Source organism: Symphodus melops (assembly GCF_947650265.1).
Source record: "Symphodus melops genome assembly, chromosome: 5".
Lineage (NCBI taxonomy): Eukaryota > Metazoa > Chordata > Actinopteri > Labriformes > Labridae > Symphodus > Symphodus melops.
Genome location: NC_136695.1, coordinates 22,879,848 through 22,907,580, shown reverse-complemented (window position 1 = coordinate 22,907,580; position 27,733 = coordinate 22,879,848). Strand labels below are relative to the sequence as shown.

The 27,733-nt window shown below is 42.6% G+C and overlaps 1 protein-coding gene across 6 annotated transcripts in view; it reads right to left on the bottom strand.

The window, feature by feature from the left end:
• cicb (capicua transcriptional repressor b) overlaps positions 1-27,733 on the bottom strand; it is a 38,074-nt gene extending 10,341 nt beyond the window's left edge. For 2 of the 6 annotated variants that reach the window (XM_079344576.1, XM_079344578.1), the window contains exons 1-9: positions 23,325-23,554; positions 14,034-17,985; positions 2,246-2,395; positions 1,954-2,128; positions 1,313-1,424; positions 1,040-1,222; positions 828-960; positions 555-733; positions 92-230 (exon numbers count right to left, since the gene is read on the bottom strand). In XM_079344576.1, the coding sequence (XP_079200702.1) occupies positions 92-230; positions 555-733; positions 828-960; positions 1,040-1,222; positions 1,313-1,424; positions 1,954-2,128; positions 2,246-2,395; positions 14,034-17,862 (4,900 nt within the window). In that variant the 5' untranslated portion in view covers positions 17,863-17,985; positions 23,325-23,554. Of the gene's footprint in view, positions 1-91; positions 231-554; positions 734-827; positions 961-1,039; positions 1,223-1,312; positions 1,425-1,953; positions 2,129-2,245; positions 2,396-3,037; positions 3,114-4,972; positions 5,082-5,183; positions 5,206-14,033; positions 17,988-23,324; positions 23,555-27,661 lie in introns of those variants that run through there. The other 4 variants (XM_079344577.1, XM_079344580.1, XM_079344579.1 and 1 more) reach the window with 4 other exon arrangements.

Sequence of the window (27,733 nt, the reverse complement as noted above, 5' to 3'; positions counted from 1 at the left end):
GTTGGTCAGAAAAACAACAAGCAGTTTGATATCACTTTGATATATCTACTGTGAGTTTTTGTTTATCTGTAGAGTAGGTCTGGTTTCTCACCGATGACATCATCATCTCCCTCCTCCTCACAGATGACCATGCGCTCCTCATCACTGGTCATGTCCTCACTGACGCCCCGCTGGGACTGTGACAGGGGTGGGGCATGACTGGAAAACTGACTGCCACCATCTCCACACATCTGAAATAAATATGAGTAAGAGGCTCCGTGGAAAAGAGGCCTTCGAAACAGGAATGGTCATGTTTTTCTTTTTTTTTTTAAAGTGTTTTTATAATTTCTGCATCCAGGAGAAGTCTGTCTTCTGAGTGTTTGATGCCAAACATTTAAAATGTTTTACACTCTTATATATACAAATAATTCTGTCATTCACACATTTTGAGTAAACACAAACATCAGTACCTATTGCTCATGTCTCCAGCAGAGATAGTTTCCCATCTTTACTTAAAATTGATCTACATAACAATGATTGACTTTCCATGTCTATCACCTGTGCTCCTCTCTTACCTGTGCCAGTTCTGCCAGAGCCTGTTTATTTCCCCTGTCCCCCCGATCCAAGCTGTGCATGGCACTTTGAGAGAAGGCTCGAGGACGGGTAAGTTGGCCCACATGACCTTCTCCTGTATTCCTTTCAGACACACCCACCAGACCTGGGACAACACTCTTCAGTTCCACAGAATGGGGCTCTATCGGGGGGGGGACCCAAAAGTATGCATTTGTATTTTGTATATTGTATTTTGCATTTGTATTTTGTCTACTATGAAAATTAAGTGAACTAACCTGTGGACTCAGACATGCTCCGTTCTCTGATGTCTTTGCCCCCTGGGACACCACGGCCTTCAGAGCTGGACTTCTTCCTGTCTTTGTTGCACCATTTCCAGTCTGGGTGCGCCTTGAAATGGGCCTCTTTCACCTGAGAACAGGAGGAGTTAGAATCAAGCCACAATATATTTTGTGATTGCGTTTTTGTTGGCTAAAATGCATCTGTGTACCTGGAAGGCTAAATCATGGTACTTCTGTTTCTCCTTGGGTCCCAGAGCATACCACCACTCCCCCAGGATTTTGCTAACTGTCCTATTGTCCTGGTTTGGGTGCCGCTGGTGCACCAGTGCTCGATGGCGCTTACTGAAAATCATAAATGCATTCATGGGTCGTCTGATATGGTCCTTCTCCCTCTGAAAGACAGAGATATTACATTGAACTTTTCAGTTAATGGAAAAAGATTGAAATCTTGGATGTTGCGGAGGAATCGGTCAAAAGACTACCTTCCCAGGGCTCGTCTTATCTCCATCTTTGGGCAGTGCACTGAGGGACTGAGTGCGTCGCTTTACTGGTGGTATAGAGAGAGGCTGCTCTGGTACAACTCCTGGGAGGAAGCTGAAAGGAGAAAAAACAGCCCTGTGTTTGTTATCTCAAAAGAAGATAGTTCATTGGGAATAAAACCAATGGAGGGAAAGAGAAAAATAAATGTACTCTCTGTAATTTGTGTTATTTATCTTAAAGCTGCAAGTGTATCAGATGTAGACACAGCCCAAGTAGTTGAACTCCCATGAGGTACATCAGCAGATTCAGCAGATAGCTCATCCATTTCAATGGCTGACAGCCTGGCCACTGCCTTTCATATAGTGATAGAGCCCGGAGATGGAATGCTTTTGTTCCCATCTGCTTTGTTCTGGCATTGAGCTCTTCTGCCCAAATTAGTGTGAGGATACAGAAAATATCACACTCCCTTGCTGTATGTGTGGGTACACAGTACCACACAGAAAATTGCTGTGAAGGCTGACTTCAACAATACATAACCACTCTTATAAAATGGATTCCAATAAGGCCACATTTGCAGTGTGTTTCTTGATGCCTTCATGGCTTTACATCTAAAATCACCGTGAAACATAAACTCTGCACTCACGGGTCATCCACATCGCTCTCTGTCTCACTGTCAGGTCTCTCCCTCTCTGCTTCTCCTTTCTCCTTCTCTGGAGGCAGCTCATCAGAAGAAGGGGGAGGCCTGGACAGGGAACCTCTCTCCACCATTGGAGGTGCCTCTGCGGGCTCTTGTGACAAAGCTGCCACCCCATGACACTCTGAGAAAGAATATCAAAGAAATGTTTGCTCCGTAAGGGTAAAAAAATGAAAGCATATTTGACACAGAGAGCATTTCTTTGACATAAGGTTGGACTTCAAAGTATTACGGTAAGTACCTGACTTCAGGCTAGCTGTTTGAGGATGATTGACAGGGTGCTGGCCTTCTCCTGGCTGTGAAGAGGCATCTGATTGGGTGGGTGCCAGGAATGGTACCAATGAATGCCAGGGGAAGACTGGAACGGACCGCGGCTCAACATTGGTCCACACTGCAGAGAAAAAAAGGATTGTTTAATGATAACAACTCACACCATGTGATGTCCATTAATTTATGATTTCCTGTTTACACTCAAAAGGACTAGGTATTCTTAAACAGAGGTAGCCAAGCTGTAATTTCTTTATTAAGCTACTTAAAGGCCCTTGTGGAAATACATTCCTTCTCAAACCACCAACTCCACTCGTTTTTTTTTTCTTTTTTCAAATAGTCAAATGTTTAGATCACTATCATGGGCTGTAAAGAACAAAACAATTGTCTAGAATGAGGAATATATCAAGCATTTGCTGTTTTAGAAGTTCCTTCCTTTCACCAGAAACAAAAACATGAGTGCTTTGAAAACTACAAAAACTAACATTAATGCCACTGTAGCACACATTCAAGCCACATAACTGGTTAAATCTTAACCATCATGAATGAACAGGAGACTGAATTAATCTTTGTTTCATTTTATTAAAAAAAATATTCTTAGAAGATGTTTCTCAGAAATGAAAACTTTAAACAACAAACTATTCCTTACACATCCTTGATGTGTATTTCATTTAACTCATTTAACTGTCCCTAGTTTTACACGTAACAATGATGACTGTAATAGGAGAGAAGACTTGTACTGCACATGAACGGTGAGTGGACTAACCAAACATGCTTAATCCTTGGCGGAGATACTGGGGATTCTCTGATGAGAACATGGTTAAATTAAATCCTTGGTGTTTCTCCCACACAAAAAAAAGATTTGTCCTTTAAAAAAAAATCTCTTCTTTACAACACAGAAGTCATAATAAGGTAGCTAAACATCATTAATCCAAAATCCCGAGCTGATGTTGTTTGCAGGGTCACAGATGACAAGTGCACAATGGTGTCTGTATCCGTTTCATCCCTACAGGTTGCAGTCATCATTCACAATAATTAAACCATCATTTGCCTGCATTGTCAGAGTTGTGACATATAGGATTATTTTTGCGAGTCTGTCAAGCAGAGTTCATCACTCTGTGTCTCACAATGCCGCAATCTAATATCGCACACGTAACAATCTAACATCCGTGGACAAAATGTACGATAAATGATTATCATACGACACTAAACTTAAGTTAAACATGTAAGAAGCAAAAAGTGTGAATAGGACACAATAATGCAACGTTTATAATCGCAGATAAGGTTCCTCCTCCCTTTGGTCTAATTACCCCCGATGCCCTCTTTCCCTGTTTGTTTACATTAATACAGCAGCTTGGTCAAGAAGGGGTTAACAAGGCCTCCAGACCATCCACGGCCTGGATTAAGACATCGACCCGTAAACTACGAAGTCTTTTTGGGCCATGTCTAACGTTGCTCTGCACGTCAATGCAGCTGCAGACAGGTGGGCTCGGCAGTGATCAAAACGCACACAAAGACTCAAGAGATTTTTTTAAATAAAATAAAAAAGCTTCAGGGTCTACTGTATGAGAGGAACTTTATCGATCAGGCTAAACAGCACTGACTGCACCAAGCGATCAAAGCTGAGGTGAATCGTTTACTTGTGTCTTGGATGGGTGGCGTTAAGAGTCTGCTGGTTTGCTCAAGGGGTGCAATGTTTACATAATCACCCTGCTCTGGTATTTGCTGATTCATAAAACAAACAACAGTATAATCAACATTTAGCTATACCTCGGGCATCAATCGGAGCCTCACAAGTGCACCACTCCAAATAGGACCAACCTCTCGGGAACGCCCCTGGTCGTGCACCCGTCGCACACACAGAGGCAAAAGAAACGCAATTACTCTCATATCTCAACAACCAACAACCTATTCAACAGCATTTTTAAAGCCAAAAATAACCCGAGAGACCTGATTGTAACATGAACAAGAATATACTGATTTGTTTTTTTCTTTCTTTCTTATTACCTGACCGCCTCAAAAGCAACGTGCACCTGTCTTAACCTGACAACATATCCAAAATCACCTACTCTAAAGGAAGGGCGTTAAAGTTCAGCTTGTCCGTGTTTACTACGCACAGGCGGATGTCGTTGACTATATATCTGGTGCATTCATCCATCACCGAGTCTTAACAAGCCTGCTATCCATCAGTTTGGTTATCAAGAGAGCTGACAAACACTATCATACCTCAACACATATTAAAGGATAGCTGATATCTGTACGAAGAAAACACCCCGTTTTTTTCTACCTGGCCAAAACCTGACTGTTAGCTAGCAACTGATGAGCCCACGGTGAGGAGTCCTGGCTCAACTCAGCGAGGAGATAAACGGGATGAAATCGCTGTTTCGTAAAAAAAAATTAAAAAATAATAATAAAAAAATTAACCCCCTCCAAAAGCAGCAAACCAGTGGCCTATTGAGATGCCAAAAAAATAACAGAGACGACCCCGACGGGAGGCTTCACGAGCAGAGAGGGTTCAGTAACGTTTCAGTTAGAGCCGTTGGTCAGGTCCGCGGTCCGTCTGCAGCAGGTTAGCTAGCCTCTCCGTGTGTTACGATATCGGTACGTCCGGTTCGCTTGTACTTTGTCGTTACGAGTGGCGTGCTGGTCCATTAAAAGTCTTCGTGTAGCATCTTCACGGCTATCAACACCACTTTCTCACTTCATTTTTGTGTCTTGTTCTTTTGCTCTCGTAAGCCCTGGCCCTTTCTTTCTCTTCCCTCCCTCTTCCTCTTGTTGTAAACTAGGCTGCTTGTCCCCCCCTCCCCTCTCTGTGTACTCGCCCCCCTCCCCTTCTCGTCCTGTCAACCTCGCCCAGCCTTGTCCCGCCTCACTTTGGCAAATACCACTCGGCCATTGGATAACACAGCCACCTGTCATTTGCCCGCCGCGAGCCGTGATTGGTCGTTGTGTGCACTGGAATGCCAGTCATATGCAAATTTGGCCGGCTTTACGAACAGATTTCCACCCCCTCCCCTCCAGAATCTGGATTTATTTTACAAATACAAAATAATGAAAAACGTAACTTTCTGTCTAAATTTTATCGAGATATAAAACATAGTAGGTGTCCATTTGATGCTTTAAAAATATGTATTTTTGTATTTTTTGAGTAGGCCCGTCCTACACTCGTGTCATTGGCGCAGCAATCGTAGTAAACCTTAACTGACGCGCCCATCCACGAATCGAAAGCCGACACTCAGATGTAGGCCAACCAATGGCGTAACAGACGTAAGACGAGATGCCTTTCTCTTGTGATCTGCTAAAACTTTAATACCAATACAAACCTTCAGATGCAGGGAGGCGCTGGTGAGCAGTCTGTCTACTTTTTGCTTTCAAAGCTGCGTTACATATTTCTATGTAATCTGCACAGGAGAGGGATGTGATAAGGGCGCTGGGGTCGGGAAGGATGACAATGCAACCCCACACATACTTGTGCAGGGTTGCCCTATGTGCAACAGTCTTTATGGGTTTTTCAAAGTTGTTTAATAAAAGCACAAAGAATGTATAATAAATTATAATTATTATTATCTAGTAATATATTACAAAAAAAAATTCTGACAATGCTGCATGAGAAACACAGCTAACAGTAGAAAGGAATGTGATATGGTTTTCAATAATAAATCCTTTTCAAATCCCCAAACATTTTCCATCTCACCATCATGCAAATGTGCCTCCTCCAGACAGGATTTCAAATGTTCTGATTCAAGGCTCACAGGGAAAGGGAGAGAGGGAGAGAGAAGTAAAGAATTGAAAACAGGAGAGTAGGGGTGGTTAGAAAGAGAGGGAAAATGGGTGGAACAGGCTTTAAGAGTGGAGAGGACTAGAGGGTAAAAATAGACTGAGAGTCATTTTCAGCAGGAGAGGCAGGGAAGGAGAGATGGAGGAGGAGGGTGGGTGGAGAGAAAACAACTTGTGAAAACAGAACTTCTCTTAAAGGGCAATGGGGGGCCACAGATGGGGGAGGCAGAAAGAGACAAAGCATTTCAAAAAATGTGTTCAGGTTTAACAGCGCTAGGACAGAAAGGAACAGTACTTTAAGAAGAGTCATAAAAATCACTTTGTTTAACTCATCTTCCATGAGATAAATACAATACTAGGAGGGACTTAATTACTCATCACAAGCCTGAGACGGACCAATGAGGCAATGAGAGCCACTGGCAGCTGCCATAAAAAAAGAAAAGTTAACTATTTCCATCCTGGGTTACAGCTTTGATATCAAATCACAAAAAACTATTACTACTACTAGTATTGCAACTAAACAAGGGAAAACAATTTTACTACAAAAAAATTAACCAAAAAACACATCTCTGTCTTGTTTGGAGTGACTGTGTGTATTTATTGTATGCCGAGGCGTTTCCAGTAGGGGCTCAACTATAAGGCATTAGAAGAAGAGAGAAAAGAGACAGAGAGAGATTACAGGCTTATCAACTGCACTGAACTCTCAACAAGTCAAACTAGCAAATTGTGGTAAACTGAAGGAGGCTGACAGCTTTTCTGTTTGAATGAAAGGGAAAGAGGGTGAGAGAGGACAGGGTGGAGAAGATGGATTACTGAGGCTGCTTAGTTTCCACACTGGGTAAACATAACAAGTCATCAGTAATGAAGTACATCTGACCATTGAGTCAGAGCAGAGTGATACGTTTTCAATACTTTTCCTCAGCCTGGTTTGAAAAAGGCTGAGGGAGCTGAATGAACTGTCAGGTAGAGCTTCATCGAGTCGACCATGAATCTATCAATCAATTGAAAACAATAGTTTTGACCTCTTGTTCTAGTCACTTAGATGCAAAAACCATGAACATAAGGATGTGTTGGTTTTCTTTTGCCTAAAGGGACTATGAAAACAATGAATCTATTAATTTTGGACCTTAAGTGATCGTGCATTGACTAGTTAATGCTGATAGTCCTCATAAGTTATTAAGTTATTTTGTCAGTTCACATACATTAACTGTGATTCTAGCATCCCAATAGATTTTATTATTGTTTTAAAATATTATTTCTTGAGACATGTTTCAACTTTTGAATCTAAAAAAACTTTGGTGAACCTCAGTCAAGCAGGATGTTCTTTAAAGTTAGAAAAATGGAGAGATAAGGTGAGGAAGGCGTGAAACCCTGTTTCGAAACCAGAACATTTTAGAGCTTAGTCATATAGAACTAAAATAAGCGATGAAAAGGAAAGAGTAAGATAGAAGGTGTGAAAAAACTGTGGAAGAGAAATCCCCCTAAGCTGAGCGAGCATAACTATCTATGCCTGCTGCCATGCTGGCTGTGCAGAATCAGTGTGTAGGTGTTCAGCAGCTTTCATTGGCTGTCTCCTCTCGCAGACATCGTGCTTTTAATGTGCGTATGTAATATGCATGGCCCTGCCTACCAATTGCATCTGAAAGACAACACGTGATCACACATAATAAAGAAACTTTTCCTTCTCATCTTTACCTACACAGGCACCAAGGAGGAGCACCGCTTTAGCTCACTCTCCAATCCCATCTCTCTCATCCCTTAATTCATCTTCCACCCCTGTGCTCGGCGTCTCTCCCTCCCACAACCTGCTATTTGCTCCGTCCAATTATAACTCGATCCACCAGTCCTTCGCAGTTACCATGGCAACAGCTGTGTTGGGCACAGGTCCCCATGTCGCCTGTGGTCACAAGTCTGCAACTGACCATCACCATCTAGAGCATCTGAATAAAGTTCAGCAATCCTTATACTTTCATGTTAATGTCCTCCTTAAGCACAGATCTGTAAACTACAAACAGGAGACATTTTCTGTCATCGGCCTTATTTACGGATTTATTCGAGTTTTAGTTTAAACTGAGTGATCAATCGGTATTAAAAGCAAAAATGTGGCAAAGGTTAAGCCGTCATTGCAGAGTATTAAGAGTATAATGATTGTTATTGGAATCTGAATAGATCTCACAAAAACACATTATACACTGCAAAACATTTGCAGATTCACTCTCGTCCTAACATTGAATAAATAGCATAAGAGAAAAATTCAAAAAGGACCAACTTCCGACAAGAGTTTGGATACCCAGATCATTTCCCCACTGTGTGAGAGAGCTTGCAATGCAAGTGTTTGACCATCTGGGGGCACTACTAGCCTGCAGAAAAATGGCCAGCAGAGCAGAAAACCACATCAACGACTGTGAAGCAGGAGATGCAAGGAAAGCAGAAGAGGAGAGTGGAGGGAGGAAGAGAGAAAGGAATTCCTAGGCTGCATAAACTCTTCTCATTCCAAACTTTGGGATGTGAGAAATTAATGTAGACTGTGATCTCCCAAGGTGAGCAAACATGGGATTAACTGAAGTCATGAAGAAGCAGTAATGTATCTGCATACTGGTCGAACTTTACATCCATGCATTTAAAGTCTTGGAGCGACCTCAGTCTAAGGAGAGAGAATCTATGGTTCTCCAAAAAGGAAACAGGATTATTGTTACACATAACTTTTGAGGCAAGTCTTGAGGGCTTCACATGTTCTTCAGTACCAGTCTAGATGGCTGAGTGATCCAGATGTGGTTGTTGCCATGGCCAGGGAGGATATGCAGGGTTTTAAGCGTTACGTAAAGCAGGGGGCGGGAGGGAGAGGGGATGTTATTCCCGGGTATCCGTATCCGGGTAGACCAGGATGAAGAGAGCGAAGTGAAGAGGAGGGGAGGCAAAGCCACTGCAATGCGATTGAGCGAAGGGTTAAAACAAATGTGTCATAATTTCTTTTAAAGAAAATTTTAAAAAATGAGACAGAAGAGTGGGTGAGGAGAAAGTGCGTGTCTAAGTGCGAAAGAAAGTGTGTTCACGTGTACTAAAGGGAGCATGACATGTCGACACAGTGTTGCAAAAAACTGCGAGAACATGAGAGTAACACGCTGAGGCAAAGACAGAGAATTATACACACTTAATAGTAAAAAGGTGAAATTATAATTCTATTTTGAATCATTTGAAATTGGAACACAAACATTTGAAAAACACGGAACGTGTCTCATGTGACAGATGTATAAAGCAAGCTCGATTAAGATGCAAAAAGTGCAAGGAAATATTATCTGAGACAAAAGGATGTTAATAGGTGCTGCAACAGATCGGCTACGACGCTGGACAGATCAAGCCGTTTCAAAAAGTGGTCAAACAGATGAAGCTGGTGTTTCTGTTGAAACTGAGGTATGGATCAAGAAAGCTCCAAACTAAGGTAAGACCTTTACAGCAACAAGGTCATTGAGTTCATCTCAACAAAAAGACGCTGCACTCTTCCGTCAGTGAATACGGAGCTTTTACATTTACAGTCATTCCCAAGAAATGTAAAGAAAGCCAAATATTTTGGTTCTATATTCAAAATGACAGTACACTGTAGTAGGTCTGAGAATGGCTGCTGTAAATATGAAAAGTGTGTATATGGATGACCTGGAACAATTCAGTCTCTTCTTAAATCATTTAGAAGAAACCCTCGGATTTCACGTTTCTGTTTGCAGGGTAGTGTTGACTGAAAAAACGAAGACGCAATAAGATGGAGCAACCGATAATGTGTGCTGTGTGTAAACACATGTGAGCATGCTACAGTTCCTCCTCTCAGTGTAAAGTGACACAAGCATACACGTGCCACACTCTCACAGACACACATGAAAACACACGCACATACGCAGGGGTTTCTTTTTCTATTTGTGAATATTTTGTGTTATGAGACTGTTTTAGTGTGATGTTTGCTTTGTTGCCATGGCAACAGACGGTTGGTGCTTATACATCACATCCGGTACTCAATGATTGACGCTTGGATTCTCTGGCTCACACACACACACACACACACACACACACACTGCATGCAACACACACACGTGACACCTAAAAAAAAGAAAGAGAGAAAACGAACTCATCCTTCACCTTGTCGCTTACAATTTGTATGCAGATTACTTTAACGCTTTTATTTTACATGAAGTTAGAAAGGCATTCAGTTTACCTACTCACTAGCGGCGTGTGTTTAAAGTGTACACACACACACACACACACAAACAGCATTTTGTTGAAGTGTGTGACAATTGAAGATCTTAACTGAGCTGTGAGGTTGTTCTCTTTTCTAAATGAATGAATAAAAACAGTGAATTTAAGAAGCAGGAAAATATAACCTAGATAAGACAGGAAGAGCTCTGTCCGCTAATCTTTTTCTGTATATTGTCACTTCACTAACTCTTTCCACCTGACTGTAGGAACAAGCAGCACAGTATTTGTTGTGAATTTATCAGGCGTAAATAATGTTTTCAAATGAAGTCCGGACATTTCAGACCATTTGAAGAGATTTCCTCAATCAGCTTTCATGTTTCATAATAAATGCTATATCGGAGCATTTTAAATCATTTTTGTTTCACTGCTGATTTTTTAGATCTTTTCATTTGAACCTATTTAAACACATGGTGTGTCAAAAGTATACTCGTACTGATCCTTAAAATGTAATCTGCACCACATTTATCACATGAAGTCAAAGACACACATACAGTATGTAATGTCCAAATATTTTTCCACATCAGGCAGTGCCCATAATAATTTCTCAGAGTTTTGTTGCTGTTAAACAATCACTCGGGACTACAGAGTCTAAAAATATGCAAAGCTCATCACATATTCCAAGTGAAGCAGCATCGAAAATTATATGAAAAACACTTAATGGCCTCTAACTGTAACTGTTCACAGCTATATCACTTTTTCCAAGATGATAAGAAGACAAACACCTACACAGACGTGCAAATAACAAACATACATAAGTGTGTGACTGCACACATACAGTATGCGCAGCAGTTCCTACTTTTCCCTCCCATTTCGCACTCTCCTACGACCATATGTAAAAGCTCACACACACTCTAAGTCAGCAATAAACACCCACATTTGCTGCTCATTCAAATGTCTTCAACACACACACACACACACACACACACAAACACACACACTGGCAAGCGTGCATGCACTCGCACAAAGAGATGCTATTCATTCATTCAGAGTCCTTTCAGCTGCAAAAAAAGGGGATCTGAGGAAGGAGCGTACACTCAAAATGACAGCGCTGCCTTTCCTGTCTGCTTCTCTGTCCCCGCAGCAAAGGTCCATACAGGAAGAAGCACACACACTGAGGGCAAAAGTCCCAACACTTCACTAACTGATGCTATATGTCTATTTAGAAATTATTTCAGAAGTAGGTTCTTGTTATAAGCAGATTATGAGTAATGCTTGCTCTCTCTCTCTCTCTCTCTGTCACACACACACACACACACACACACACACACACACACACACACACATGTTAAAGTACTGCGAATTTCTACACAAGAGCTGGAGACACAAATTCTTTATGCAACCACGCAACACTGAAACGTACACACACACATACACACACACATACACACACACAGGCTGACACACTAGAGAATCAGAAAGAATAGTTTGTAGTGACTAAGAAAATAAAAGTCTCTAAAGTCAGAGAGTCACACACAGGTACACTAATGAGAAGCATGTTGGTCAGACTTTCAAGAAGAATAGTTCTTTTTTTAAAACTGTAAGATCTGTTTCAAACTTTCATCTTAAATCTTGCCTTGTCATCATTCTCCGTCTTTACTGTCTTCAAGTACGGGGCCGTTCTCTTCGGGCCATTCCTCACTCTCTGTCTGATCGAATCCCCGTTTCTCACTCTCTCACACAAACAACAAATCAAAAACAAGTTGGTGGAAGCAGTCCATAAATGGCCTATATAAATGTGGCCCACATGATCCATGCACACTTTTGCTTCGGCTTGAAATGTTAATTTCATGTGCAGCACTGCGCTTTCTTGTCCTCCATTATTCTCTTTGTCATCATATTTGTTACATTTCATCTACTTCATCTCCCTATATCATCTGAATGTTTTACCATGACACGGCATGTGGTTGAGGTATTTTTTTCTTGCCACAAAGTTTCTCTCTTTAATGACATATGAGACCGACTGAATATCAACAAAGAATATCCTGTGTGACATGCAGTCTAATCCCTACAGAAAACACAACACCAAAACAATCATGCATGCATTTTCTTCTTTTTCACTTTCTCTCTCTTATAATCACACACACACACACACACACACACACACACACACACACACACACACACACACACAGAAGCGTAAATAATCCTGCCGCTTGTAAATTGTGACCTTTTTTGGCATAGAAAGATAACAATAATGATTTGATGTTTTTGGTATTTTTTTATTTTTATGATTGCAGTGTTTGAATCTTGATATATAGTTATGGTTTAAAAATCCTCAGACAAATGCAGCTCCTCTTCTGAGAGTGACCTGGGTGAACAGCACGGCTTTCTCTTACCTCATCGTGCTGACTAGTGAATTAAGTGAATTAACGTTGAACATAGTGTATGGTTTTGATTGTGTATGTAGTTTCAGTAGTGATTCCAGCCTCGTCCTGACCTGCTGAATCACAGGTGCCTTTTTCAAGACTTACAGGGGTCACATGACCAGGCTGAGCATTAACTTCAGTGTTATCAGCAGACACTGGGAGGCAAGACAGATGACTGAAGCCATATGGGACAACAGCATGCTGGCTAACAGAAGCTTCTTTCACCGGGTATCAAAACACACACACACACACACACACACACACACACATTAATGTGGACCTAACTCTCTACACTGAGTGTTAACTGCTCCCAGACAAGATTTCATATAAAAAGGTATTTAAATTATTTAAATTAATGATTGTTATAATAAAGAAGTGGGCTTGTGTTTGAGAATAACAAAACGGGTATTTATGAAAACTTATCATGAAGAAAGTTTTTTTCATATGTATATATATAAAAAACTTGCTTCATGATATATATATATATACATATGTGTGTGTGTGTATATATATATATATATATACACACACACATATGTATATATATATATATATATATATATATATATATATATATATATATATATATATATATATATATATGAGAAACATTCCAAACATTCTGAACATGTACCGGTAGTTTGGAATAGATCTACCTGTCTGGGCTATCTGCGGATATGTGCGAGTGTGTGTGTGTGTGTGAAAGTAAAAGAGAAACTCAAAGCAATTCCAACACAACATGCCTTTTTTACAACATGAAGCTGCACTATCACTGCACTTCACCTGCAGACTCTCCCCTGAGTAGAATCAAATCCATCATATGATTAACTCCATCATTTTACAAAATCATTCATAACTTACTCATCCCCTAAAATGATAAAGGCCGGAAAAAGGAATTCCTCAGTCCATATTAAATTGCCATCTGTGTGTCAGTAGTTAAAATGACAGAAAAACAGCACTTAAAAAAAAAGAGAAAATCAGAAAAAAATCCACTAAATATTGGATACACTTCATGAAATGGGACTTAAAAAAAACTAAAATATGTTAATTCTGCAGCAAACACTCTTGGGGATGTTGCAGAAAATGTTTCCCTTGTGTTCCTGTTCTTCCAAAAAAAATTGAGATTCATTAAATATTAAACAGAGAAGAGTATTTCAATGCCAATCTCAAATCTTGTGAATTATGATTTCACGTGAGAGTTCAACGGTTTTTTTTGTATGTACCATGTCTGAAATAAAATCAGCAATGTGATTTTTCAAATCCCTCTTTAAATCTTCATTATTTTCTCATAGATTTCATACATCCTAGTGCCCTTCTTTTTTATACAAAGAAACTGAACATAATTATAATATCATTTAATTAAGCAGAAATTCTCACCTGTGCCAGGACGTCCCATAATGATGTCTTTTCTCGGGACTGGATGAAGGTTTTCAGTTGGGAGAATCAGGGGCAGCAGAGCAGTAGGAGAGGGGTGACAGGGAACTGGCTGCTGGACCTCACCCCCAAACCCTGTCCCCCTGCTCTCTCCTTGTTCCCCAGAACTGTCCGTGCTACTGGGAGCAGGAGCCGTGACTGTTGTGCTGACTGTTACTGACAGGGCCTGCAGGGGGGCAATAGGGGTGTCAGTGGTGGGCAGGGAGGAAGGTGACGGAGACACAAGCACCAAAGTCTGGGATGGACTCCGTAAAAGGACAGTGCCATTGGGGACTGCGGCTGCAGCAGCGTTGATGGGGACTGGAACCTGGAGACCAGAAATTTGCTGAGGGGTGAGGGCTGTTAGGCCAATGTCTTTAGATGGGGAGCTTTCTGTCCCCTCCCCATTTCCCCCTCCATCTCCCAATGGGCACTCTGAAAATTTTGCTGCAAGTGGAACTTCAGGATTTCTCACAATCACAGGGGAGTCCCGCAAGGTCTGCTGGGATACAGGGACCACTCGACGAGGTCCTCCATCAGGATTGATAGGAGAAGGAGGAGTTGGAGACATTAGTAGAGGAGGGGGGGAAACAGCAGGGGAAGACGGTGGCCTACTAGAGGAGGGGGTGGTCACTCCTCTGGGTCGGGAAAAGGTGGGTGTGTGAGGATGTGAAGCTGGTGTCTGGGGGGACAAAACTCTGAAAGAGTTGAGCTCCCCCTGCTCCAGCTCCGTCCGGGGCGTGTAATCATGGTGGTGTGAGGGGAGGGGAGGTGGAGGAGGTGCGTCAGACTTTCGTTTGCTTGGGCTCATGGGAACGGTAAACGTCAGGTTGCTGTTAAAGGAGGGCTGGATGCCTGAAGTGTGTCTCTCCCTTTCTCCACCTCCAGCTATGGTTGTAGTCTTACTACCCCCTGCTCCGCCTCCCCCTGTCCCGCTGGGCTGCCTGTGCCTTCGGTGATTCAGAACCGGGGAGGCTGTAATCGGGGAGAAGTTGGCCGGCCTGAAGCCAAAAAGCGGGGAGGGTGAGGGAGAAGGGGCAGGGGAGAAGGGTGACTGGTTAGAGATGGGCGAAAAGGAGGGGGTGCCGGATCGGGAGCTCCCGAGTGACACGAGCATGGTTGCGGCCTCGCACTCATCGAAGTCAAAGCGTGACGAAAGTTCGTGGGGGAGGAGGGTGGGGAGAACCAAACGGGGTCTGGAGTCTCCTCTGCTGCTGGCCTCGCTGCTCTCTCTCGACGTGTCGTCCCACTCAAACTCACTGCTCGTTCGTCCTCGTAGGTCAGAAGGTGTGACTGTCCCTGAGCTGCTGCCCCCTCCTCCCCTCTCTCCTCCTGCTGCGTCCATCTCTTTGGTCCTCATGGACAAGTGTCTGGAGCAGTATCCTCGACGCTGCGACTCCTTCATACAGCCCTCCCTGGAGCACAGCCTCCTCCACTGCTTACCATTGAATTTCTTACGGATACCATTAGGTGTGCACACCACGTCACCTTTCTTGTATTTCTGCTGAGCCAATGAGAGAGGTGTCCTGGAACGGGACGAAGTTGAGGAGGACCCACCACCAGAAGTAAGAGTAGGGGTTTGTGCTGGGGTGGTCTTTGATGGAGGTAGGTTTGGAGTGTTGTTGTTTAACTCAGAGCCCGTTAGAGCAGGGGATGATGGGGGTTGAGGACTAGCTAGAGTGGAGATGTGTAGGGGACCCATACCCCGTACCACAGAGAGGTGGGGGGAGGAGGGGGAGTAGCAGCTGGACTTGGAGACCATGTTTCGCTGCTGAGAGGTTGCAGAAATGGGCTTGTTTCCGACAACGAGGCCCATGTTAAAATGAGACACCTCGACATCTTCTTCTGGGGTGTTTGGCTGTTTCTGCCCCTCTCTGTCAGAGTATTGATCTCCACAGCCTGGGACTGTACTGCCAGCTATACCCGAATGAGGAGGGGGGTTTACATTTCTATATGCAACCCCTCCTGCTACAGTTTCATGTGAAAAACTATTACCCAACCTATCTCCCCCACCCAGCACCCCCATCCCAATACTCAACTGGCACACTTCCCTCTCCACCTCCAATTCCTCCCTCCGCTCTCTCTCTTCCCTTTCCCGATCCCGCTCTCTCTCCTTCGCCCTCCCACCATCCATATGTGGAACCTCCCATGGACGAATGACAAGCCTCAGACTTTGTCGGGACACCCACACAGCCTGAGCACTAGCTTTCCTTATCTCTTTCTCAGCCCCGACCCCTCGATTGTCCTGAATATCTCTGTCTTCACTCAGGAGCACCTGGTAAGGAAATGTGACACCAGGGTGGGGGTCCACCTTGGTGACAATCCCCTCTCTGTACAGCAGAGGACCCCTCTCCTCCCCGGCAAAAGGCACACACACTCGGGTCCCTATGGCAACAGGTGCCATGCCAGGTGGTGGGGCATCCAAAATGAACTCTACAGTGCTCTTGTCCTGTGGTGATGATGTCATCGCGGCTCCACCATCGAAAGGGTATTTAACAAAGGTCTCCACCCCTTGGAGCTGAATTTCAACAGCCCCTTCACTCACCCTACGAACCACTCCTGGTCTGAACACAGACGATAAAGTGCACGAGTCAACCTCTTTAACCCCTCCGTTTCCTGAAGTCATGGTCGACTTTATCTGACGAGCCAGAACTCTCTGGTTCTTCATGCCTTTCGCCAGAGCTTCCGCTAGACCCTCGGAGAGACAGGCCTCTTTACTGTGCGAGTTGAGGAGAAGAGCTGGAATGTGTGAGTTTTTCTGATGAAGGCTTGGTCCTGTTGCTTCCATTGCGTCCAGGTCAGCCGAGTGTTCACTCGCTGTATCCGTAGACGAGCAGCGCACTGAGGTAGGGGCCGCCTCTGAATCATTTTCCCTAGCCAGGGAATCTTTTTCATTGGAAACTGATGTCCTGAGGGCCCTATCTTCTGTGGAAACAAAATGGTTTGCTGCTGTAGCTGTACTGTCCACAGTTAGCACGAATGGTTGATTACCTGAGCTATTATTACTTCTACTATTACTGCTATTGATAAAAGTACTATGGCTCCCAACATTACTGTTACTACTGTTAGTCAGGTTGTTAATACCCAAAGTACTGTTAGTATGACAACTGATCCCTACGGTAGTGCTTTTATTAATGCTATTATTCATATTGTTGCTACTCTTTACATTATAATGGGGCGTAATCATTCTATCACTGATGTTGCTGTTAATATTGCAGTAACTGTTGCGTATGAGTGCAGGGTTGGAGGTAGGAATGGTAGTGAGGGAACCTGTGTTGTTTGCAAAGTTCTCATATGTGTATTTTTTCTTGGGCACACGGGCCTTGAATGTGGCTGTTTTCCTACTAGAGACTGAGACTGAGCTTGGGCTGTGATTTGTGGCCAGAGGGGGTGTGGTTGTGGAGATCGGCACAGGGGCAGAGGCAGGGCCAAGTGCCAAATTATCAGCGGACATAGTACTATTTCCATTTGTCCTTTCTATTTTCTCCTTCTCTTCTTCCTTCGTTGTGTCCTTTGCGCCTGGCTCCACAGGTTTCAGCAGCGTTGTTGGGTCCTCCTTCAGAGGAGTATTGCTGTTTGTGAGTGGTTTTTCATCAGAGTTTGAGGCTGTGGCTGGGGTCTGCTTGCGTGTGGAGGGAGAGATGGGTGTAAGCTGTGTGGTTTTGACGATCGTCTCCCCCTTGACTCTTTTGGGGTCTTTCTCTGGAAAGGGTTGAGACCCCCCTCTTCTTCTCCCGCCTCTTCCTCGAGTAATCAGAGGAGAACGGCCTCTGTTTTTCTTCAATGGTCTCATCTTTTCTTCACTGTTTACAAAGTGCTGCAGGTTTTTGCAAAAGCTTCTCCTTTTTCACTTATAAGGCACTCCTTTAGTCGTTCTCTTTTTCTTCTCCCCTACGCTTCTGTCCTCTGTGTTGCACTCTGGAAAAACAGAATACATGTGGTCATTCATTATCAGCATTTATTATCACCTAATACTGTTGACAACAAAAATGATGTCATACCTGGAAGTGTGCTACTCTGCACTGACTACAACAATGGCTAATAATCTGATGTATGCTTTTTACTCACCCCCTGTCTGGCTGACCTACGAGTGTGCATGCAAGCATGCATCTCCATGTGTCTACCAACAAGCCTGTCCATTTGAAATATTCCTAAATTCTAAATCCTAAATTCATCAAGCCAACATTTCCTCTTTTTTGTTATTATTCCAAACAAACGAGCAGAATTAAAACATAGAATTGATCAATCAAAATAAGGTCACGTTTTATTTTCTTATAGTTGTAATTCTTCTTGTCAAAGCCTCTTTATCGTCCGTTAATGTCTTATCATACACGAAAAGTTAAATAGTAGCAGATCTGTCTGACTGAACAGGAATATGGTAACCTTAAAAAAATTACTTCACTTAAAAAGCCACAAAAAAAGCAATAAAATTATCAAAGAAAGAATAATTAAGCAAGGTAAACATCCAAGGTCACTCAGTGAAACCTACATAATTTCTTATTTCAAATGCATGCAGAGAAACAAAACAACGTATTCTAACCTAATGCAGTAACACTCACACTCGCACACACACACACTTGAGATTCGTACGACAGGCTTGATGCATCCACTGTACTCCCTTCCTCTCACGCTATGCATTATAGACTTGAGAGACTGCACCTTTTAATGTGAGAAAGCAGCAACAACAACACAGACACACTTTTATTTTAACTGCCATCAGGAGGAAGGGGCTGGGAGCTGTCTGGGTGAGGTCACCCTACAACATGAGTGAGAGAAAGACAGAGTGACCGAGAGAGAGAGAGAGAGAGAGAGGGAGAGAGAGAGAGAGAGAGAGAGAGAGAGAGAGGTTGGAGTATATGTCTAACTCTTGACTTCAGTTGGCTGTTCTTGTATAGTCATTGGGAATTTCCAGAGTCATTCTATCACTCGCTGGCACTCTCTCACTTTGTCGATGTCTCAGTCTTTCCCAGTTTTTCCTGTTGTGTCATCGTCTCATTGACCCACACTGCAGACAACACACATTTCTACGAACAGACAAAATTATTGGAACGATCTATCATAGCAAGATAAGAAAAAAATGAGAGAAATTAAAAGGCCGGCCAGATCAGGCACACACTGATGAAAGATTACAGGCTAAATACAGTCTCTCTTTCTTTCGCTCTCTGTCAGACACACACATACACACACACACATGCGCACACACACCCACACTTGTGTAAGCGTGCCCCTTGACTAAGCCGAGCTACTCACCAACACATCCACACACCTTCACTCCAACAAATACAGACGCTACATCTACACGGTACTCAAACTTCCTATCCTCGACGTGGGAAAAGTGCAACACACACACACACACACACACACACACACACACACACACACACACACACACACACATAAGGTGACCTTGTTGTTAACTATTTGTTTTCTGACACTAACAAATTCCTGCAGTACAGAAAAAAACATCTCTTGCTGGTCTTGTGTGACGGATAAACAACCCCAGTTAATCACACAGCCATCATCGAGTCTCCATTTTGACCTCCTACGAGAGAGTGAGCTCTGGTTTGGATTCAGAGTAACAACTGAACCTGAATTTACTCATCACATATTTTTTCTGATGAATTTGAGGAGAATATAAACATGTATCAGTGGTCAATTCTCTTCTTCTTTTGAGATGAACATGATAATGATGTTTTGTATTTCAGTGTAACTGCACCAAAGCAGCTGCTAACATCTGTTACAGCAACATTCTGCGCAGATGAAAGGATTGCTGTTATCTAATACTTATATACATACAAAACAGGATTTTTTAGAAAAAAATGACTTTTTTATTATGTAGTTTTCATATTATTACTTTGAAGAAACTGAAACACATAATCCCGTGTCTTACCCACCGTTAACAAAACAACACACACATTTATGAATAACATCGAGTGAACATCAAATCAGTTATCATTAAGCCCTTCTAAATAACTGTAACTTTAAAACCTCCATGTGAAGAAAAAAAAAAAGAGTCCTGAGGAATGTACCACCAGTTCCAGGCCAAATAACCATTCCGGTTTAAGCCCGGACCGGGAGTTGTGGTGCTGTAGAGTCATTGTAGTGAACTGGAAAAGACAGGAAGGAGTCAGGAACACTTGGCTGTATAACCAGTTCACTAAAATGTCTCGGGAAGACTAAATGTGTTAGGTCATGCTCATGGCTTGACAAAATGCCCCTCACTCATGGCAAACATTCCTTTAATTAAAATAAATGCTGCCTTTGCCCCTTATTGTTTGGCATGATCCAAGATGCCATGAGCTAGTCTAAATTCAGATTCCTTCTTTTGTTTGTTGTTTTATTGCATTTAGTTGAACCCAAAATAAATGCAGGAAAATGGCTTCAAAATGCATATTGTACGTTAGGCTGAATCAAGTAGACGAAGACAAAATGACCTCCATCATTTTTTTGTTAACACAAGGCGCTAAACCTTCCAACATGGGAGCAAGTGAAGAACGAGATCTTGTCTTCTAAATACCAAAAATACCATAAATAGGCAGCTATTGTTTCCATTGCTTTGGACTGCACGTCTCCTCCAACAGCAAAAAGATGCTGTTTCACCCAATCCACATCGAGGAGCACACAGTGTATACCCCCTCACACGCACACACACACACACACACACACACACACACACACACACACACACACACGCACACACACACACACAGCATAGCAACATCAAACTTTACACACACACTAAACGCTCTCCCAGGAATTTACAGTGCAGTCATGCATACGCTGTTAAAATCTCCTTTAGACCTTTATAACGTCTCGCACTCAAACGTTCATGGTAGGTATAAACAAACATACACACACACACACACACACACACAGACTCACACATGAACACTGACGCACACATGAACACTGATGCACACATGCATGCAGGAGCTCACACTCTGACCATTCTAACTTTTGGGTTGTTTTTTTTTATAAAATCACAAAGTTGTGCTTGAGCTATCAAATGAAAAGTGAACGTGTCATCCAAAGAGCACATTGCTGGAGATTTTATAGCTGAAAAACAATGCATTTATGCATCTAACACACACACACTATACACGCACACATCCAGTCCAGCAGCATCATCTCAATATCAAGACCACAAAATGAATAAGTTCTACAGTATTTACAACTTTATTATCTAACCCTGTTAAACATCCACCTTGATGCCAGTTCATTTGTGTATTTGTCGGGAACTTAGCCTACGTCCCACCGCAACATGGCACACAGTGTCTGTGTGTGTGTAAGAAGTGTGGGAATTTATGCTGCTTATTACACATTAGTAAGGCTATATCTGCCTTTATTTAGGTTGCGTCTACTTTATACAACGCTTCAATTGCACTAAATGGCAATGTGAGTGTATTCGTAGTTACCATAGGCACACTGCAGCTCATCCTTCTCCTAAAAGCATTTTATTGGTGTCTGTATGGGCGCAGGGCTGCAGTGAGGGGAACGGGGATGTAGGGGGAAGAACATGCGATAGTACAACAGTGGAACGCAGAAGTCAAGCTGGAATAGTGAAGCCTAAACCGGCCCTCCAACACCCTGACATGAAAGGGCAGCACTGCCCTTAAATGGGTCACCAGAAAACACACTCACACATGAAACAGCAGAAAAGAAAATGCTCTGATACACACACGCACACACACACACACACACACACACACACACACACTGTATGTTTACGTGCTGAAGATCTGGTGTGATGTGATGGTGCAGGCAACAAGTAAGACAAAACATTTCATTGGGGTATTTCAGGTGAAACGTGAGGTCGAGCTGAGAAAAGTGTGCAAGTGAGAATGTAAGTTAGTAACTGCACTTTTTGAAAAAGAGCATCCGTTGTGACGTATGAATAACAGTAGATTTAAGAGATGACATCGATCAAAAAAAGAGAAACACTAAGGCTTGAATTTGTGCAGTCAGGTCAATATTGATCCGGATACTTTAGCATGAATCACAGGTGATTGTTCTTGTTTAGGACCAGATCAGTGATCTACAAGCCATGCAAAGATGCCTTCACCATCAAGGACTTGTCTCCTGCGTAAACACTGACAATGATGAGGATATGAGGAATGCATGCCACAGCGCATATCTACAGGCCAGCTTGGGACACTTGAAGATTGAATGTGAAAAAAAACAGTACATCCTGTGACTAAAAATATACCCTGAGAGAATTGTGAGGAAAAAACTGTTAAAAACTGCACAGTCAGAGATGCCAGCGGCGCATATAGACACTGATTGCAGCGCAGAAAAAAGTGGAGTGTGTGCAGCGAGGGAAAAGCCGAGAAAACACCGAAGGCTTGCCGGACTCCTCTGCGCTGATATCTGCGAGTACTACGAGAGGCGCTGCACAATGTCAACGCTGTATCATGACTGGAGGCAGTGAGCCGCTCTGCTCTGCTGTAAGGTGCCCGGTAATAAACACAAACAACCGGTTTCGAGTAATGTTTTATCATCCCAGCCAGAAGGGCCCCCCCAATTGTTCTTCATACAAACGATGTTAGACATGGCATATATATCCAGTACTATACGCCTATCATACACACGGATATAAGGTTTCTTTGCGGTGACACCATGTTTGTGTTTTTTGGAAACTTGTATAAAAGCAGAAATCTTCCTGTGTTGGTGTTTCGCTCTAGTAAGCAGCTCAGTAATGTCAGTAGTAGTGGTGGTTGTAGTATTCGTAGTACGACACGGTCGCAGACTTCACTAGTACCCACATAATGACATCGTCAGCCAGACCACAAGGAAAACAGGATTTATTACACGCACTCTGCTTGCTTTTGTTTTGTTTGTTTTTCTAAATTTACTCCCGGGTGCCTTTTTTGTAGACACAAAAAATACCTTTAAAATAAACATTTGGACTGCAATGCTGCAAATATGACGATTTTTTTTTACTACGCTCGCGCTGCTCCAAACGTAAGGTCAAGAAAAAAGTGCAGCTCAACCTTTTTACCAGACTTTTAAATGATCATCCGAGTTAAGTGGACATGTTTGACGGTCGTCCGTGGGACTGCGGTAAAAGAAAAAAACATTTGAGAAAGTTTTTTAGGCTGTTACACTCGCACCCCTCCCCTTTCTCTCGTCTCTTCCTCCGCTCGCGAGCGGTGTCACTCCGTTTCTAAAGGACTGGGTCGGAACAAAACGTCAATGCAAACTCGCTGAAAATTAATGTCAGTTGCGCTTCGGTTTTCTAACTTAGTTTCAACTCACCCAAACAGCTTTTTTTTTCCTCCGTCAGAGAAAGATTTATGGTCCTATTTTGCGGATGAGGAAGCTGGCGTAAGTGTCGGTAACATCCCTTGGCTGTCGGCTTTGCAGGTCCGTTTACGTTTCAGACACACACTTTACTTTTCCTCCGCCAAACATGTCTTTCCCCCACAGAAACTCAAACAGGGGCACAAAAAAACTATCGGTCTTCTTTTCCACTACAGTCACAAAATGGTGAATGAACCACTAACAGCTGGGCCAGTCGACCAATCAGAGGTCACTGACAGGTACAGTAGCCAACCAGCGACGGTGCAAGAAATCAGAGGGCGTGGCGGGCTGTCAAAGTCCTGTTGACTGACGGGTGAGCCCAGCCAATGGCAACGAGGATGCTTAGCTAGACCGGTGTCCTGTCCCAAACTTTACAGTATCCAATAAGCGCTTTGGGAACCATAGGAACAGCATGAAGGCGGGTCAAGAGGCGGGAGCAATAAAACTAAGATCCAACAGAAAGACACAAATGTCCCCTCCCCTTCTGAAAAGGAGTATGTTTACCATAATTGACAGCACAAGTGCCGTCCTCGAGCAGACGGAGATAATGCATCAACCCCTCTGTTCGTCCACATAGTAGTTGGTGCAATAACAAATAATGCGTTTTTTTCTACCCTGTGGCTCCACTTTTAAACTAATGAAAAAGCATTTGATAGTTATTTAAGTTCTTCATTGGATAACATGGTGAAAACATGGACAGGGCACACAAATAAGCATGTATGTACGTGTGAAAAGTTTGGCATGGGGCTGGGAAATTGCTATATGGTGCAGAAGACGCATCATTGCCCGTTGCAAACAGTTCTCCCTCTCTCCCTTTTCTCTCAGCAACAGACGTTTACTTTCACCGCTGTCAGCCAATCACCGCACAGCATCCCGCTGGATCTGACGTCGACAATCTCTCTGCCCCGCCCACTCCACTGAAAGTGAACGGGACCGGTCTCCACTGACGTCATCTCACCGGCAGGCGATTGGGCAGGTGCACGACGTCTCGGGGCCAATGGATGGGCGCTAAGGTGATGTCATCAGGAGTGTTGCCACCAGCTGGACCGAGGGGGCGTGGCTTGGCGTAAACTCGACTAACCCCAAATTTGTAACTTACAGGCAGTGGTGGAGACGAACCGGTGTTTACTGACTAAAGATGTACATGTTTGGGATGATGGTACGTGCATGAGTTGGCCACCCTGCACGTGTGATATATTTGGTATATGAAATCTGTGTTGTGGCCTTTATCCTCTGCATAAAGGAAGGACATTCATTGCAAAAGATATAATGCCATAATAGTAAACATTACATAATCCTAGGCTCTGTGTGTAGTAGAAGACCAGACTCGTGCTGAGACAGACAGATGCAGGATTTCAAAAAGGCAGCGCCCCCTGTCGGTGTGCTCTGATGCGTGCAAGCTCAGCGATGAGGCAGACGAGTTGTTTAAACCTAAAATCAAGTGAATGTTCTAATTGAAAGGAGCTCTATATTTTGTATGATAGTATTAAAACTTGTACGTGTGCCTGTCATTGCCTGTGTGTGAGAGAGGAATGAACTTGGAGCTAGATGTTGATTATATGTAGATATAGAGTGACATCTAGTTGTAAATATTCAGCACTGCAACTGACAAGTTTGAATGGTAACACCCAAAGTTTAACCCGAAGGCTGTACTTTTTCCCCCCTAGTGTAAATGAGTATTCAGGGGTTTACAAGATGAAGTTAGAGAATTTAAAAAAATAGCATACTTATTAAAAAAAAAAATTGTTGGGGGTGTCCACTTTTCCTCTTTGAACCAATTCATTCTGAATCTTTTCTTTTAAGATACAGTTTTTAACGCTTAACAAAGTATATTCATTATGTAGCATTATGCAGTAGATTCATCCAGCTCAAACATGTTAAAGCTTCTACAGGTGGTCCGGCTTTATGGGTAAAATAATATATCAAATTTTAGCATTGCCTTTTTCCCTTCCCCATTTTTATACAACACAAACACGTTTATGAGGATAGCATACATTTTGTGATTAGAGAATTGTGACATGGTGGTACATTTAACCTTGTCAAACCTTTATGGAATCAGGAATATACATGAAGGTGTCCCTCATTTCCTACACCATAAAGAAAATAAGCACATTACAACAAGTAAAATAACTATTTGAGAATTTGAAAACAAACTCACCAGCGCTCTCTGCTGGACAAAGCATGTAATAGAAAGCCTATTCCTAACCATCTCACATTATTGGTGTTTTTACAGCTTCTTCTGCAGATAGTAGTTTGCATGTGATGAACAAAGTGTTATTTAGTAGTATGTGCTATCACCAAGTTTGATTTGTTTTAGTCTTAGTCTAGTGTAAATCTGTTGAGAATCCGATCACCTTGCAGGTCAGAGGACACAGTTCATTAAGTTATAAAGTTTCCCATTGACCCAACACTGTAGGTGCTTTAAAAGAGAGGGAGAGACTGTTTTTGTCAGGTCTATTCTAGACCTTGGATCATTTCAGAGGTGAGCAGGAAAAATTCAAAAAAAAAATGTGCTGGGCCAATTTTCTCTGGAAACACAGGAACTTTTAAACAAACTTAACTGTGCAAACAGCTATCATGATGTTCCTCAACAAAGATTCTGCTGCCAGGTTTGTGCACAATGTGAGCAGTACTGGACTTAGATGACTTATTCCTTTGATCTGAACAGCAGATAATAAAAGGGACGTTTGTACTTAAGTAATCTATAGCCTAAAATGCCAAGGTACAAACAGTTTTAAATCAAATATGTCAACAACAAAATAATTAGGTATAAACTGTCACTGTATAAAGTGTGATATCTTTGGCTATGGCTTAATTCTATTAGACATACTGATGATGCCTGGGCAGATTTCAGCATGTAACGGTCTCGTGTATCTAAAATAAAGCTCGGGTGGACTTTAAGAAGTGTCTAATATCACTAACAATGACAAATCTCTATAAAAATCTACCTAAGAACTCCAGATCGGTTAACCTCATTTACAGTAACTGACAGTCTCAGCTGACAGAGTTAATGTTTATGGTTTCACCTGCCATGGAAATGACTCGACTGTCCCCACGTAACCCCATTAACGTTAACCCCATCGATTTTGAGTCTTCATTAAATTACCGTAATAGTTTTTTTTTGTGAAACTACAACTAAAAGACCTGTCTTTCTACTTTTTATTGGTGAATTTATACAGGTGTTTATAATATTCATGTTTACATTTGACCTCCTCTTCTCTGAACCTAGTGACTATTTACTTCTTTTTATATCATGTTAAATATGGTTTTTAATCTCTCTTCCTTGCATGCAACCCCAATGACAACCCCACCTCATTAGTAGGTCCACTCCCTCCCTCTGTTACCCCCAGCTCTACCCCCACACCCCCCTCCATTTGAGCTCCACCTCTGACCTTCACCCTTCACCCTCTCTCTGTGTGCTCGTCACTGATCTGTCAGTCAAACACTAGAAACCCCTGCCCTCCTGCAGTGCTCGGCTGTCACTCCGCCCCTGCAGTCAGGTGCAGACGGCACAGATATACACAGAGGGAGAAACAGTTTTAACACACGCACTCAAAAAACGTTCCTATCTAATTTCCGGACAGCATGCCCCTAAAATCTTCCTGAGTTGCTTATTCAAATATTTTCCTCACAGTGTGACGTTTTCCCTGTCGGGCAGGAGGGGAATCTGAGGAAGCAAGTTTTGATGTAAAAAAATATGCTGCAAAAATCAAAGATATAAGACAAAACAACAGAGTCTGACACTACATTGACAGTGTTTTGCCTTTATTTCCCTGACATGTGGTGGAAAAGAACAAACTCAACAGCAGAAGAGAGTATGAAGCAGATTCATTAAAACCTTGCACACCATACACCATGTGCATAAATGTAGCAAGCTTGCTTTTTGTGAGCGTTTCCTGCTATGTTAACACATCAGCTTACCCTAACTTCACACCTCTGGAGGTTTACTGGAGTAAAAACTTGTTTATACATGCAGCTCTCTAAAAAACTTTGTTGAACAGTACAGGAGTTTTGAGCATGTGTGAAAACACCAAGAGAAACGTTGTGTGAGTAGAAGAAAAGAAAAGGATTGCATGATTTAACTACAGGTATGTAGGCATATGATAAACACATAATACATAAAGCAGTCATTCAGAGTAGGGCAGTATCAAATTTAGCATCACAGTCCACATTCTGTAAACTAAACTTGAACTCTGCCTTCCACCACACAAAACCAGATCCACACAAGGAATGTCTCTTACCTCAAGTGGAGACTTTCACAGTAGCATAACCTTTGACCTCTGACCTCTTACCTTGATTTCTCAACCAGTCCAATCAGACCAGACGTGCCCCATGAAACCCTGGACAAGTGATGGAAACAGAGA